Here is a 16,273-nt window from a genome sequence, read left to right on the forward strand (position 1 = left end):
TCCCAAGCAGGCTCCACGCCACCAGCACAGAGTCCATTGCAAGGATCAAACACACAAACTGTGAGATCATGGCCCGAGCCAAAATCAAGAGTCAGACAGTCTACGACTGAGCTACCTGGGTGCTCCACTAAATTTAATTTTTATAGTTTGAAAACTTTGTATTTAAAATTTCACTTTAATTTTGGAATAATACCATAAAATATCCAGACTTTTCTTTCCCTTGGCTTCCTGGAGATGGCAGTAGAATACACACAGAAATTAAAACCAGATTCAGGACTTAGTTTTATAGATACGGCAGTATTATCAAGGAAAATTTACTCATGATCCAAAAAGAGTATCTTCTCTATCAACTATTCACCTCTTCTGTAAACTGACTCTGTCCCTGAGCAAATTTCTCAACCATTTTAACCTCTCCTTCCTTATCTCTAGCTTATCGTTGCAACTATAAGCAACTGTCAATGTGGACTACCGATTGCCAAAGAATTATTATATAATAAAACGCTTTTAGCAGTAAAATTATCTTTATCACAGTGTAATTTGTTTTTAAATGTGAAGACACGTAGGAGCCTTATACTTGAGGTTTGGCCCCCTGGAACAAGAGCTTATTAAATATGCAAAACCTAAAGTACAGAATTGTTGGAATATTATATTGTGCACTTGAAACTAATATAACACTGTTAATTATACTTCAATTTTTAAAAAAAGAAAAACCTTGTTCTTCATCTCAGATTCTGCATTTTAACAAAGCTATTCCCCGGGTTATGCATATGCACTTTGAAATCTAAGAAACACTGCTTTAAGAGTTTTACAACATTCAAAGGTAATCTTATGAACCAAGCTTACTGTTAAGAAAAATTTTACTGGATTTGAATTGTTCTTACCACCATCATTGTTCCAAGCACACTAAATTTGCCACTTTGCGAAAATCAGGAATTCTGAAACATTTATGAAATATTTTCAAGTATATGAATAGTGACAGCTTAGTATAATTTCAAAAGTACTAACTAGCCATATCACTTTGAATAAATTTCTTGAATCATGTATTTCTCCTTCTGCAGCTGCAAATGAAGAGACTACTATTAAAAGTAGAATATTCTTTGACAGAAATGAGATAACATGAGCATAGTGAACATGACTAACATACTATTTCAGAAGCATGTATATCTTTGCATATACTCGTTTAGACCAGTAATGGCCACAGTTATTTTACTTAATCTATTTAGTGTCCTGACCAATAAACTCTAAATGGATAATTTACCAGGTATTTAATGTTCGGAACAAAGCCTTTGTATTAATGAAGATAAGGACACTGACAGGTGTTAATGTAGGTATTAATGCCTATACATTCATAGAATGAAAACAAGCTAGTCAGAGCATTTGAGTCTGAGACCATGTGTTTAATGCTTTAAAGGGCCAAAATTTTTTTTCCTTTTTTATCCTCTGAGAATTAATAGTATAACAGTCTTTGGTTCCTAGCATCCGTCTTTGAACCTTTGGGCAAATATGTGTTATAGGCTCTGTTCCCAGGTTTCTAATGTCACTTACACAGCCTGATAAAATGTGTGCATATGTAGGGAGGTATGTGGATTTGGGGTGGAGATGGGAGGCAGGTAGCTGTTGGTTCAGGATATCTTATCTGTCCACCTCAAATTCTACTGTATCTGAACGGATGAAATAAGATTACGTGAAAGTATTTTGAAAGTGGCAGAACTATATAGGCAAATGTATTTGCTATGAAAAGTAAATTAATGGAGCTTTGAAAAAGCATAACCTTGCATTTCAGCAATTTCCGGTTTATGTACTACCCAAAGTGGAATATCAAGCTTGTTATGGAGTTGAAGCTCTAACTGAAAGTGAACTGTGTCGCTTATGGACTGAAAGTTTATTGCATTCCAACTGCTCGTTTTATGTTGGTAAGTTACACAGGAGGCTTTATTCTCCTTTTTAATTCCTTTGTAAAAACATACTTTTGTTAATCAATTATAAATACTTCCATTCTGTACTCTTTGTTTTCAGTTTTCTTATTGTGTTAACATTTTTTTCTATTAAAACAGCATTCCTCCTGCAGACTTAAATGGTGGGGTGTGACTAGTGAGATCAAATGTTTTCATTTCCCTCTTACTCATTGTTCAGTTGTACTTGAATGTCAACATAATGCTTTTATTTTTAAAATACTTAGTTTATCTTACAGTATAATAAACTAAAACTGTAGAGGTGTTTTCTAACAAGCTTCTTTTAAACTGTTGCTGTGAACATATTTTGAAATTTTCTTAAAATTATAATGACATTTGAATTTTTTCAAATAACATTTTTTTACTTTGTTTCTGTTTTGCTATTTGAGGGGGTGGTTAGGGATTTGATTTCTGTTATCTGGGTTCACGTACAGTTAACATACTTCACATGAAGGATTACTTACCAGTCATTGATATTGCTCCCTCCAAGTGGAATGGCTCATCCCATGTTTTAATTCATACCATATGTCTCAGTCCATCCCAAATATCTCAAGCTGCCCTTCTGTGAAGTCATTTCCTTCTTTTGATGTTTCAAGGTAGTCTTTTTTTCACCACTTTTATGACTTGTTACTTTGTATTGTGTTGTTCCTTTTGATACTTATCCTATCTTCCCATTAGACAGTAAGTAGTTTAAGGTCAGTGTCTGATGAAACTTTGTATTCTCATAGTGCTTAGCGTAATTCCTGGTGTGAAATAACTGTTACAAGTGTGTTTTTCTTGCTTAATCAAAAAAAGGCGACTCATCTGAAAATTTTTTCCATATTTTGGTTAATCAATATTTTGTCTTTACTGTGTAAGAGTATTAATAAGATAACTGATTTGCGCTCTCTGCTTAACTCAAAAACACAAGTGGCTAAATGTCCTGCTTGGTAGTGCACTAGCCCCCTCCTCCTGTTTCATACTCAGTGCCCGAAGTTCTTTTAGTTTTCAGCCACTAACCACAATTGCAGTGTTCCTCCAAAAGACCTCTTGCCCTGAAACATACCAACAGTCTTCATGTAAGCTACTTGAAAGCAGTTACTAGCCACATCCATTTTAGGAAAGTATGAAACAAAAACTGAGCACTTAAATCCTGTTTAAAGCACGGAAAGAATAGAGACTCATGACGAAAACAATACGAAGTGGTGGGGTTTTTTGTTCGATTTCTGATGTACTCTGACAGATAAAACTGCCATCATCTATATGGCTTACTTCATCTAAAGTATTCTTTGAAGTCCAAGTAATTATTGTCCTATGTGCTCTTTATCCTCCGTAAATCTTACCCACTTATAAGCCATTCCTTTTAATTTAATGGGATAGTGTATTTGGTTTCTCTGACATTTGTTTGATGAGAAACTTATGTTGCATGGTTGTGTTTTCTTTGGGTTTGGGGATAGGTTTGAATTTTTGTGTGGGCGTGAATATGTTTTAAAATGTTGTTTTAAAAGCATCTATGGGTTAGAGGGTTGTTTTTTATTGTTTCATGTTGCTGTATTACTCTTTTAATTTTCAGAAAAATGTTACATCAGGAAGGGAGTGTAGGAGAAAGGGCTCCTAAGTAAGTTTTTTTTATAATTACTCTCTGGAAATACAGAAAGCAACAGTCATTTTTGTTATCGTTGTATCTAGAATGACTGAATATAATTAAAATAAGTTATATATCAGTTGTGAAAGTGGTTTGTGTGACTCATTACTTAATCTCTTTATAGTTACACCTAATATAATGTAGACTTAGTGGTTTTGGTTTTAAGAAGAGTGTCTGTCTACAGATAGTTAAAAGGTAAAGGAGCTGTGTATGAAATACTTAAGATATCCCACTTCAGAAGTGTTTATTATTGCCCTTGACATCCAAGTAACAGACTAAATTGGAAGTGAGTTGCTAGATATGAGTTACAGTATACCCTTAAAAGCTGTAATGTGTTTCTTTTCGAATATTCTGTTCTTTGATCCTCCCTGTTAATAAGTTAGTTTTCCTCACTACACTCCTCCCAGCCTCCCAAAGTACAGCTTATAGAATATTGTTGAGTATTTTTTTTCTTCTTTGGTTTATTATGTATCTACCACTCACAAACCAAGTTGTATATTATCTGATGCACTTGAAATGCTCTAAAATCATCCTTAGAAACTATTAAATACATGTGTGCATGTATGTGTGTGTGTGTATGTGTGTGTGTAAAATAATAGAACAAAAGAATATAATAGAGCTCTCATTTATGAAGTATGTAATGTGGGTCGACGACTATATATCCATTATTGCTAATCCTCACTATTCTGTGAAATAGATGATGTTTATCTTTGTTTTACAGAGGAAGAAACTAAGGTTCTCTGTGTTTATTGCTCAAGAGTACACAGTTGCTGGGAAATCCAGAATTTATATCCGTATCTCTTCTGATTCCACAGCCTGTGCTTTTTCCATTATAAATAGAGTAGTGGAAATCATGCTAAATGTGGGAGTGAGAAGATATGTGTGTATGATTACTATATATTTTATAATTGTTTGCCTGAGCCTTTTCACTTATACATAATGAACATAATAATATTTTGTTCAACTTACTTCAGAGACTGTATATACAAACCTTTTTTATTATAATTATTACCTAATATATTGCCCCAAAAGTAGACTTCTTGATGAAAATAGATAACTGCAAGACAATGAAGGAAGATTTTGTATATTTGTGCTGAGGAAAAAGCTAGTAAGCTAGAATTAGGTGAAAATATGGAAGATCATCTTTATGATACAAGAGTTAAAGGATTTCTTATCCAAAAATTAAGCAGCCTAAAACAAAGAGCAATAACTTCTCTATACTTACACATAATTTTTAAATATCTACATAGTACTCTTTCCATTCTAAGAAAATAGAATAGTTGTAAAGTACACCATTGACTTGATGTGTTTTTGTCTTCCATTTTTAACTTAAGTATAATACACTTTCAGAAAATGGAAAGAGTATAAATGTACAAATCAAGGAATTATAACAAGGCCAGTACCTCTGCAACTAGTACCCAGATCAAGAAGCTGAAAACTACCAGTGACCCAGAAGATCCCCAAGTAATCCTTCCCAATCATTGCCTTCTTCCTCTTCTCCATTTGTAGTCATAATTCCAATGTGATAGTCTTGTTTTCCCACTCCATACACATGGAGCCATAAAATAGTAGTTTTTTGCTTATGCCTTCTTTCAACATAATTTTTGAAATTTATCCATATTGTTACTGTATGTAACAGTAGTTTACTTTTGTTATTTTGACATATTCCTTTGTAAGAATATACTACAGTTTATCCATTTAACTTTAGGAACCTGTCTGGGTGGTTTCCATTTTAATGGAACTCTGAACATACTTGTAAATGTCTACTAGTGCATGCATACATATTGCTGTTGGGCATATGCCAAGGAGTGGAATTACTAGGTTATGTATGCTTTCAAATTCAGTAGATAATTTCAGAAAGTTTTCCAAAATGATTGAGACAACTTACACTTATATTAGCAATATGTGAGGGTTCCAGTTTTTTTCACATTCTTGCGCATACTTGGGCTTCTCAGTTGACTTAATTTTAGCCATGCTGGTAGGTAGATAGTATTATTTCATTATTGTTTTACTTTGCCTTTCTTTGGTTGTTTATGAAGTTGGACACTCTTTCATGTGATTGAGCATTTGGATGTTCAGTTTTATGAATTGCCTATTCAAACTTCTTGCTCATTTGTTGTAACATTTTTGTTTGTTTGGTCCTTCTTTATTGGTTTTAAATGTTACAGGTATTTTTCTCCCACTCTGTAACTTGCCTTTTCAGTCTGTTAATGCTATCTTTTGAACTTATTATTTCCTTTACGATTAGTGCTTTCTTTGTCCCATTTTAAACTGCATCCCCCAGCAAGATCATGAAGATACTCTCCTATATTATCTTCTAGAATCTTTGATTTTTTTTCTACCCCTTCTATTTAGATATACAGTTTATGTGGTATTTTTACATGGAATATCAAGATCATACTTTCAATTTTTAGCACTCTTTTTTTTTTTTTAACGTTTATTTATTTTTGAGACAGAGAGAGACAGAGCATGGACAGGGGAGGGTCAGAGAGAGAGGGAGACACAGAATCTGAAACAGGCTCCAGGCTCTGAGCAGTCAGCACAGAGCCCGACGCGGGGCTCGAACTCACGGACCGCGAGATCGTGACCTGAGCCGAAGTCGGACACTTAACCAACTGAGCCACCCCGGCGCCCCATTTAGCACTCTTTATTGAAAATACCACCCTTTCTCTGCTGTTTTCCAATGCTACTTGTATTATAAATCATATATGTGAATCTAATTCTCACTCCCTGTATGTCCTTCAGGCAGTACCTGTTTTAAGTACTCCACCTGGAGTAATTACTTAATTTTTCTAGCTACTCTAGCTAGACAATTAACACTGTTTAAATCACTCTAGCTTTATAAAATGTTCTATGTTGTAAAGTGAATCTTGTCAGTTGGTTTTCTTCAAGAGTTTCTTGGCTATTCTTGGCCCTTTGTGTTTACAAATTTTGGAATCAGCTTGTCAGTTTCTACCAACAACAGCAAGAAGGTTGGGATTTTTGTTAGCAACTGCATTGACTCAATGTGGAGCAAATTGATAGCTTCACAATAACATATCTTCTAATCTATGAACTTTGTACATTTCTCTATTTATATCTTTAATTTCTCTTAGTATTTTATGATTTTGTATGTAGAGATCTTGTATATCTTTTAAGTGCATTTTGTTGGTATTTGGTATTTTTAAGCTATTGTAAATGGTATTTCTGACATTTTACTTTCTTATGGTTTGTTACTAAAATATAAACTTTATTTGCATGTTGATTTTGTATATTGATCTTCTGTCTAACAACTTAGCTAAACTCACTTATTCATTCTAATGATTTAGATGTTTTAAGTAACCAATCATGTCTTCTGCAAACAATGACCATTTTATTTCTTCTTTCCAACCTTTATACCTATTTTTCCTTGCCTGCATTACCTAGCCCTTAATTAGAGGGTAAATAATGGGCATTTTAACCATATTTCTAATCTTAAGAGGGAACGTTTTCAACATTTCACCATTGTGTTTGGTATTTTGCAAAGGTTTTTGTAGATACCTTTTATTATAATAAAGAAGTTCCTTAGTATTCCTAGTTTAAGAATTTTAATCATGAATGGGTAAAAAAAAAAAAAAAAAAAACCACTATCAGTTATTTTCTTCGCATTTGATGTGATGCTGTGACTTTTTTATTCTACTAATGTGACATATCCTGTTGATTAATTTAAAATGTTAATCCAACCTTGGTGCCCCTGGGTGGTTCAGTTGGTTAAGTGTCCATCTTGTTTTAGGTTCAGGTCATGATCTCATGAGTTCATGGGTTCAGGCCCCATGTTGGGTTCCGTGCTGACAGTGTGGGGCCTGCTTGGGATCCTCTGTCTCTCCTTCTCTCTGTCCCTCCCCCACTCGCGCTCGCGCGCGCGCTCTCTCTCTCTCTCTCTCTCTCTCTCTCAGAATAAATTTAAAAAGAAAATGTTAATACAACCTTGTGTTCCTGCCATAAACCCAGCTTGCTCATAATATATTACTCTTTTTATATATTTGTGGATTTAATTTAATATTAATATTAATTTTGTTAATATTCTGCCATCTGTGTTTATGAGTGAGATTGGTTTGTAATACCTTGCCTAGATGTCGATATTAAGGTTATGTTTATGTCATAAAGTGAGTTCAGATGTATTCCCTCTTCTTGTCTTATAGAATTTCTGTAAAGTTGGTGTTACTTCTTCCATAAATGGTAAATTTTACTTAGGAAGCATGTGAGCCTAAAGTTTTCTTTTTTGAGAAGCTTCTAATTATCAATTCTGTTTTTAAATTAGTTTTAGAGCCATTCAGATAGTTAATTTCTTGCATCAGTTTCATAGCTTGTGGTATGTGTATGCTTTTAAGAAATGTTTTCAGTTTAAATTTTGAAAAGTACTGGCATAAAGGTCTTCATACTATCCTCTTCTCTTTTAATGTCTGTAGTACCTATAGTAATTACCACATATTAGTAACAAATTTGAGTTTATATATTACTTCTATTTGACTCATTGGTTTAGAGACCTTTGTCTTAGTGCTTTCTTGTGAATTGAATATATTTTTATTCCATTTATTCCCCTTTATTAACAGAATAGTTCTTTGTTAACATAAATATATATATACTCTTTTGCTACTTGTTTTTTTCTTTTCTCTTTTACTCCTCTTTTAAAGGTTACTCTAGAAGTGTGCCAATACAGTAGCTCCTAGCCACAGGTGACTATTATAAATTTATTAAAATTAAGTAAAACTTAAAATTCAGTTTCTCACTTATACCAGCCATATTTCAAGTGCTTGAAACCTGCATCTGGTTACCATATGGGACAGTGCGTATATTTCCAAGCATCACAAAAAGCTCAATTGGAGAGTGCTACTTTAATAATTTTAACATGCATCCCTGACTTATCTCCATTAAAAAGTACTCTAGTCTTTTCTCAGACAATAGTATTTTATTTTTGTATACATTATTATTAGTATATACTTTTGATATTCATTTACATTTATTCATGTTATTTACCTGATTTACTGCTTTTCTTCTCATATTTCTAAGATTCAAACTAGTGTCATTTTTCCCTGTCTGAAGAATACCCTTTATATTATCTTTATTACAGACATGTTAGTGACAGAGAATCCCAGTTTTTATTCATCTAAAAGGTTTATTACTGTTATTATTATTGTTATTAATTATTTCAACTTTATTCTTGAAAAGTCAGCTGTCCATGTTAATTTTTTGCTCCTTTGAAAGTAACAAGTCTCTTTTCTCTGACAGACAAAATTTTATCTTCCTCCTGGTTTTGAACAATTTTCCCACATTGTGCTTAGTTTAGATTTTCTTTGTAAATATTCCTTTTGGGGTTCATATTTCTCCTTGAAAATGTGACTTGATGACTTTGAACAATTTTGGAGAATTCTGTCATTATGTCCCCAACCATCATTGCTTTTCCATTGTCTATCTTTCTCATCCAAGATTTTAGTTGCAGTGTTATTATCTTATTGTAACCCTAATGTCCTATATTTATTTTTCTTTATTTACCTTTCCTTTTGACTCTTCATGCATCATGTTTGATATTTTTTTTCTACTTCATTAATTCCCTCTTCATCTGTCCCTGATACACTATTTAACCCATGACTTTGAGTCCTTAATTTCAGTTATTGTATTTTTCAGTTTTAGATTTTCTATTTGGCTCTTTCCTTCCTTCTTTCTTTCTTTCTTTCTTTCTTTCTTTCTTTCTTTCAGAGAGAGGCAGAGCTCGTGGGTGAGCAGGGGAGAGGGGCAGAGGAAGGCAAAGGGAATCTTAAGCAGTCTCCACACTCAGTGTGGAGCCTGACACGGGTTTGATCTCATGACCCAGGATCATGACCTGAGCCAGAATCAAGAGTCATGCACTCAACTGACTGAGGCGCCTAGGCGCCCCTGCATTTGCTTCTTTTTTTACAGATTATAGTTTTCTATAGAAATTCTCAATCTTTCCTTTGTCATATTAGGTAAAATTATTTTAAAATCTGTGTCCAGCGCCTCTGTTTTCTAGATTTCTTGTGGATATTTTCTATTTTCTTTTATGTATTAGTTTCCTAGGACTACTGTAACAAAGTACCACAAAGTAAGTGGCTTAAGACGACAGATATTTCTTGTTCTGGAGGCTAGAAATCCAAAATCAAGGTGTCACTGGATCATATTCCCTCCAAAACTTGTAGGAGAGAATCCTTCAGAAGATAGAATGCTTTTTATCATCTGGTATTTGCCAGCAGTTGTTGACATCTTTGGATCGTAGATGCATCACCCTGATCTCTTGTTTCTCTCATCAAAAGGCATCTTCTTCCTGTGTCTCTGTCTTCTTCTTATACAGACACCAGTCACTTGGATTAAAGGCTCACCCTACTCATCTTAATAGGACTTCATCTTAATCTTTAATTATATCTGCTATGATCCTGTTTCCAAGGAAGGTCATGTTCTAAGGTACTGTGGATTAGGGATTCAGCATATCTTTTGTGGGGGACACAATTAATCTCACGTTTCTTTTTTTTTTCCATGTTATTTCATTGTATGCCAGGCTGTTCTTTATCATGGGCCAGCTGTTATATATGAAAAATTGTAGAGATAATGAGAAAGCTAAAATGTATCTTCCTCTAGACAAGACTACTTAAAGAAAAAGTTTTTTTTTTTTATTTGAGAGAGAGAACATGCGAGTTGGAGAGAGGGGAAGAGAGAGAGAGAGAGAGAAAGAGAATCTCAAGCAGGCTCCGCACTCACCATGGAGACCAATGCAAGGCTTGATCCCACCACCCTGGGATCATGACCTGAGCTGAAATAAAGAGTCAGATGCTCAACAGACTGAGCCACCCAGATGGCCCTAGACAAGATTACTTGCAATCTACCCTAATTCACTTATAGGGAGTTAGATCATTTAAAGCTTGACTTTGGACCCTAGAAAGACCAGTCTGTTTCTCACTTATTGCTAGGGTATTGCTATTCGGGGTCTGTGTAGATAGGAGTTGATGTAGCAGGACTGACACTACCAATCATTGGAAAGACCTGTGTAAGGTCTTGTACAAGACCTGTGTTAAGGTCTTGGAAAGACCTGTGTAAGACCTTGCAAGGCTGGCTCTTAGCTGATATGTGGGAACTTACCTAGTAAACCATTCTCTATACTGATAGAAGACTTTCTCTAACTGATAATGATAGGTCATAGTACCCACACTGTACAGACAATATGGCTTATCTTGAACATCTGCTTTCCTTTGAAAGTTGAATTTTGGTATATGCTAGGCAGTGGGCACCTACATTATGAACCTCCAATAAAAACCTTGAGTGCTAAATCTCTGATGAGCTTTTCCAGTATACAAAAAAAAAAAAACTTGTTGCTGGAAGAATTAAGGTGCATCCTATGTGACTTCAGTAGGAAGGGACTCTTTGTTTTTTAATTGTGGTAAATACACATATTTTAGAATAACCTAGAATTTACCATCTTAACCATCGTAGTATCCAATTCAGAATACATTTTTAGCATACAATTCAGTGGTTTGAAGTACATTCATTGTGTTATGCAGCTATCACCACTGTCCACTTCCAGAATTTTTTCATCATCCCCAAACAGAAATTCGGGAGAGACTCATAGATTTCAACTGGTTTCCTCTGGACCTCACTCCACCCACCTTTTCCTTTTGGTCATTTTTCTTTTGCTTTGTATCCTTTTGCTGTAATACATCTTATCCATGAATACAGCTATATGCTAAATCCTATGAGTTCTTTTAAAGAATCACCAAATCCAGGGACCCCTTTTTACACAAGGTCCCAACTCAGAGTTTGGGTGTTTACTTCATTGATAGATCCCGAAATACAGTTTTGTTCCTCTGATTCTGAAAGACTATTGAAAGCCCTGGTTCATTTCTTAGCCTTTCATTGCTTTTTCCAGAGAAAAGCAACCACAAAGACCAGGCTCACATCTCTAGGTTTCTTTCCTCTAGTTGGCTTCATTTACTCTTTACCCACACAAATGTATTCCCAGTCCCTTTTCCTGGTTGCCACTAGTAAACTTTGTACTTTAATTGTATCGATTGCCCGTCTTTGGGCTTCTTGTTGATTGATCATATCTCAAGCTCCTAAAACAGTATCTGGCACATGGAGATACTCACTTATGTTTAGAATGAATGAGGTTGCCTTTGATTACTGGTTGAAGGAACAGTAAAAGTCAAGGAAAAGGGGAATGGTAAAAAACAAACCATTGAATTTGTATGCTTTGTTCTTTTTGTCCCTAGGTGTACATAACATAAGCCACTGGGATGTAGGAAGAGAATATTGTAACTCTTATTTATTTGTTCTCTAAAGAAAAGTTAAACATTACTTATATTATTAAGTATGTGGATTGATAAATCATACTCTCTCTTTATGTTGTCATACAGTCCTGTCACGTATAATACTGAAAATATCTTCATTATCTCCACATAGCACACCTCTAGAGAGACATTGTATTCAATCCCTTCCTTGTAAACAGCCACCCCAAGAGTAGTGCCGCACAGCATCCTTGGTTATGTTAAGTATGATTTTCTTGCCAAAAATGAAAGATGTTACTTTTTTTAATGTTTATTTTGAGAAAGAGCAGGGGTTAAGCAGAGAAAGAGAGAAAACCCCAAGCTAGTTCCATGGTCAGTGCGGAGTCCAACACGGACTCAAACCCATGAACAATGAGATCATTACCTGAGCCAAAATCAGGAGTTGGTTGCTTAACTGACTGAGCCACCAGGTGCCCCAAAGTGTCACTTATTGTAAACAAAAGCAAACAAAAAACTTATATATCTGTATACTTTAAAAACTTGGAATCAGATTAGAAAAAAAAAAACAAAAAACCTCTTTTAAAATCTTCCAGAGAGCCTCAAGGATAGGAATGTAGGCCCTGTCGTAATGTTTGTAAGAAAAACTGGTTAACGACAGGGAAGATGGACTTTAATTAGTAGAATTCAGACAGAGACTTTTGTGTAATTGGTGTATGGTGTTAAAAACAATCACTGTCACTCTTCAGGAAGCCCAGCAATGAGCCATTTGTTGCATTTAGATCTTTGTATCATTGGATCTTTTTTTTAGCTCTCACAGACCTGTAGTAAAATGAATTGAACTTTTTTTTTTTTAATTTTTTAATGTTTACTTATTTTTGAGAGAAAGAGCGAGCAAGCAAGGGAGGGGCAGACAGAAAGGAAGACACAGAATTTGAAGCAGCCTCCAGGCTCCAGCTGTCAGCACAGAGCCCGATGTGGGGCTTGAACTCGCAAACCTCAAGATCATGACCTGAGCTGAAGTCAGATGCTTAACCGACTGAGCCACCCAGGCATCCCAAAATGAATTGAACTTTAATCCATCCTTCAAATAGTTGTATCACACAGCATTAAACCAAGATTTCTCAAAACAAAGCATAGTTATTCATACATTGTATATTATTTTAACTTTTCCAAAATAATTTGCTCTGTTTTAAGTGCTCTGTTTAAGTTTTTGATGTGTGTAGACCACTGCTATAAGCAAAAGAGAAAAGTAAAGTTCAGAATAATTAAGTAACTTATTCATAGATACAGAGTTTTTCGGTTGGCAGGACCAGGATTCATTCAGTTTTTAAGTGTTAATAACTTTGCCATTACACTAAAAAGGCCTACGGAAGAATTGGGGGAGGGAGGTGTAGGTGTTAGATGTAACAAAAGTGAAGTACTTTGTATGTGACAATATTAATCAGTGTAAATTAAAACAACTGATTTTACTGTGTTCTAGAAACGGAATTCTTAAAGTCTTGATTAGAAACTTTCCAAATGCTCATATTCATGCACTCATGCACCACAGTCCTTTCTCAAATGTGGCCTGAGTTTTCCTTTTGACCATTGCTAGCCACTCCTCTATTTAACTTAAGCATTTTGTTATTTTTTTCCCCATCCAACCCTGTGATCTCAAGATTTTGAGGAAATTTAAGATGATTTTTCCTCAGAAATCAAAATTGGGGAACAGTGCATTAGATCTTTTGGAGAAAACAGTGAGGATAGAGTTTATCTGCATGATTGAGCGATTCAGATAAAATTTACCTTACAAGAAAGACAGTGATATAAGATCGGAGTTACTTTCTTTAACTGAAGAGCACGTTGGTTTGTAGGACATGCATTCAGTGATTTTCAAATTTGATTGTTCATCAGAATCACAAGTAGGGCTTGTGAGAGTAGAGATTTCTGGCCCTGACTCTATAGTGTCTAGCTCAGTAGGTCTGGAAGGGGACCTAAGGCTTACCATTTCTAGCATGTTTTCCGGTGCTGCTGCTGTTGCTGGTCTGGGGACTGCACCTTGAGAACCACTTCTGTAGCTCATAGTCTCTTTTTCAGGTAGAATAAATATACTGGGTTTTTTTTGTTTGTTTGTTTGTTTGTTTGTTTTTTAATATATGTCTGCTTCTTTACCATGAACATGTTCTCTTCTCCTCAATTGTAGTATTTTTTTTTATCCTCAAACCCCATAAAAACATTAAGAGATACTCCTTAAAGAAAATTCCTGAAGTAATCTTACCACTTGTGTATCTACCTTCTAATCCTTTTGATATATCACTTCTATATAAATGACAAAACACAGGCCTGTGAATTTGCAGTTTTAAGATACACCACTTTCAGTTACTATGGTATATTTACTGTAACTAATCGTATAAACTCCAGACTTCACTGCTGACTCTCCAGTCCACACAGACGCACATCATGACCAGTGACCGGTTATGTCACATTTTCCAGTCTGTCAGTGGTCACTGTGTACCTGTGTCCGAGCTCACACACAGAAAACAAAGTGTGTCGTTGTGTTCCTTCCTTGCCTCCCAGTGATAAACTCATGACATTTTACAAAAGTGGATAATCACACAGATAGTTGGCCGACACGATTAAAGCACAGCCAAGAAATACACAGCGATACTGCTGGAAGTGCAGTTGGAACTGAACAGAAGTGGGGTTGCAGGAGAAATAGCCAACCGTGGGAATGTCGGCACCGCTGCTGTTCAAGAGACCGCAGATGTGTCGCCACGGGAATGAAGTGAGGGCCAACTTAGGGACACAAATGAGGAAAGTGGTTGTGACATAAAGGATGAAAAAGTGACACCAGCATAAGATTTTACATTAAAGGAACTCTTGGAGATGTTTCCTGACATCAGAAGTATAAAGGATACAATGTTGGAAGCTGATCCTAACTTAGAAAGGAGTATGACACTTCACAGCATAGGAGAGATGCTTGCTTTCTATCATAAGTTGTACCAAAATAAGGTGACAAGCAGTGTTCAAACTGCTCTTGATAAGTTCTCTATAAATAAAATAATCTTCAGTGTTTGTAATGTTGTAAATTCCGGTATATAAATAAATATTAATTTTACTATCTTTTTCATTTCCCTAAACATTTACAATTGATGGGGAATTCATAATGTTTTGACAAAAAGTTTTAATGGTTATGGAATAACTGTATTTTTCCAGCTGATCATTAAAATTGCTTGCATGGTTTCAGTTTGTATGGTTATTTTTATCATCCCATACTGCATGCAAAGCAAGGATTGCCTGTGTGTATGTATGTATGCATGTATAGGTGTGTTTGAATATATGTATGATTTGATGCATGTATAGAAAGCCTTTAGTTGTATTACACAAAGGCTTTATTTGTACTCTGTAAAGCAATTTTTCCCACCTTTGGATAGCCCAGTTTGATGTACAAGAGATTGGTCATGGCTGAAGGGCAATGGCCAAGAAACTTTCCATCCCAAGCCTTCCTCGGCTGCCCCAAGGGCTGAGGAGGTAAATATCTCAAGTACACAGGAGTCATTTGAGGCCCACACGTGCAAATGCTCAAATATTGAGAGAATTGTAAACTCCTTGAAGAAGTAGGGCTCCTAGCACTTAGTTTGGCCTTCCCTATATAGTTATCTTTGACCATATTTGACATATACTATATTTTTTACTGAGATTTCTTGAAAAAGATATGAGTTATTAATCTCCTCAATATATTTTATTATATTTAATACTCCCTTTCTACAGTTATTAAAGCAGTTATTAGAAATGCCACTGTATAATGAGTGTTAGAAATGCAGAGGTGAAACTAAAACTTGGCATAGGAAATAACAAATGGACGTGGGACAAATGGATTCATTGTTTTAAGGTAGAGCATCTGATAAAAATGTTTCTAATTCTTTTTATGAGCACAAAGCAAATGAAAGGGAGCTGTATATAAAAATGACATGTGCACTTTTTGTTGTCCCAGTGATTGACGTCAGCTTCCCAGGTAATGTGTTTTGATAACTAAATATTGCCAGTTAAAAAATAAAGACAAAAAGTGATATTTTCAGCATTGATGAGTGTTACATTCTTGTCATACTAATTGATGTTTTTAACTCTGGTACAAAGCATGGTTTTTGTATTGACTTGATTTTGTAACATTTAACTCAGGGCTATCTTTAAATTTTTTTTTTTTTTTTTTTTTTTACATTTTATTTATTTTTGATAGAGAGAGACAGAGCACAAGTCGGGGAGGGGCAGAGAGAGAGGGAGACACAGAATCCGAAGCAGGCTCCAGGGTCTGAGCTGGCAGCACAGAGCCCGATGCAGGGCTTGAACTCAAAAACCGTGAGCTCATGACCTGAGCCGAAGTCGGATGCTTACCAACTGAGTCACCCAGGTGCCCCCAGGGCTATCTTTTATATCATTCTTCCTTGGTACATTTTATTTATTTATTTATT

At 35.2% G+C, this 16,273-nt stretch overlaps 1 protein-coding gene across 6 annotated transcripts in view; it reads left to right on the plus strand.

The window, feature by feature from the left end:
* The window catches only part of ICE2 (interactor of little elongation complex ELL subunit 2), a 65,149-nt gene that overhangs the window by 37,099 nt on the left and 11,777 nt on the right, over window positions 1-16,273 (plus strand). For 5 of the 6 annotated variants that reach the window (XM_060621044.3, XM_078448664.2, XM_060621046.3 and 2 more), the window contains one exon: window positions 1,784-1,913. In XM_060621044.3, the coding sequence (XP_060477027.1) occupies window positions 1,784-1,913 (130 nt within the window). Of the gene's footprint in view, window positions 1-1,783; window positions 1,914-3,504; window positions 3,584-16,273 lie in introns of those variants that run through there. The other variant, XM_078448665.1, reaches the window with a different exon arrangement.

This window comes from Panthera onca, chromosome B3 (assembly GCF_046562875.1).
Source record: "Panthera onca isolate mPanOnc1 chromosome B3, mPanOnc1 haplotype 2, whole genome shotgun sequence".
NCBI lineage: Eukaryota > Metazoa > Chordata > Mammalia > Carnivora > Felidae > Panthera > Panthera onca.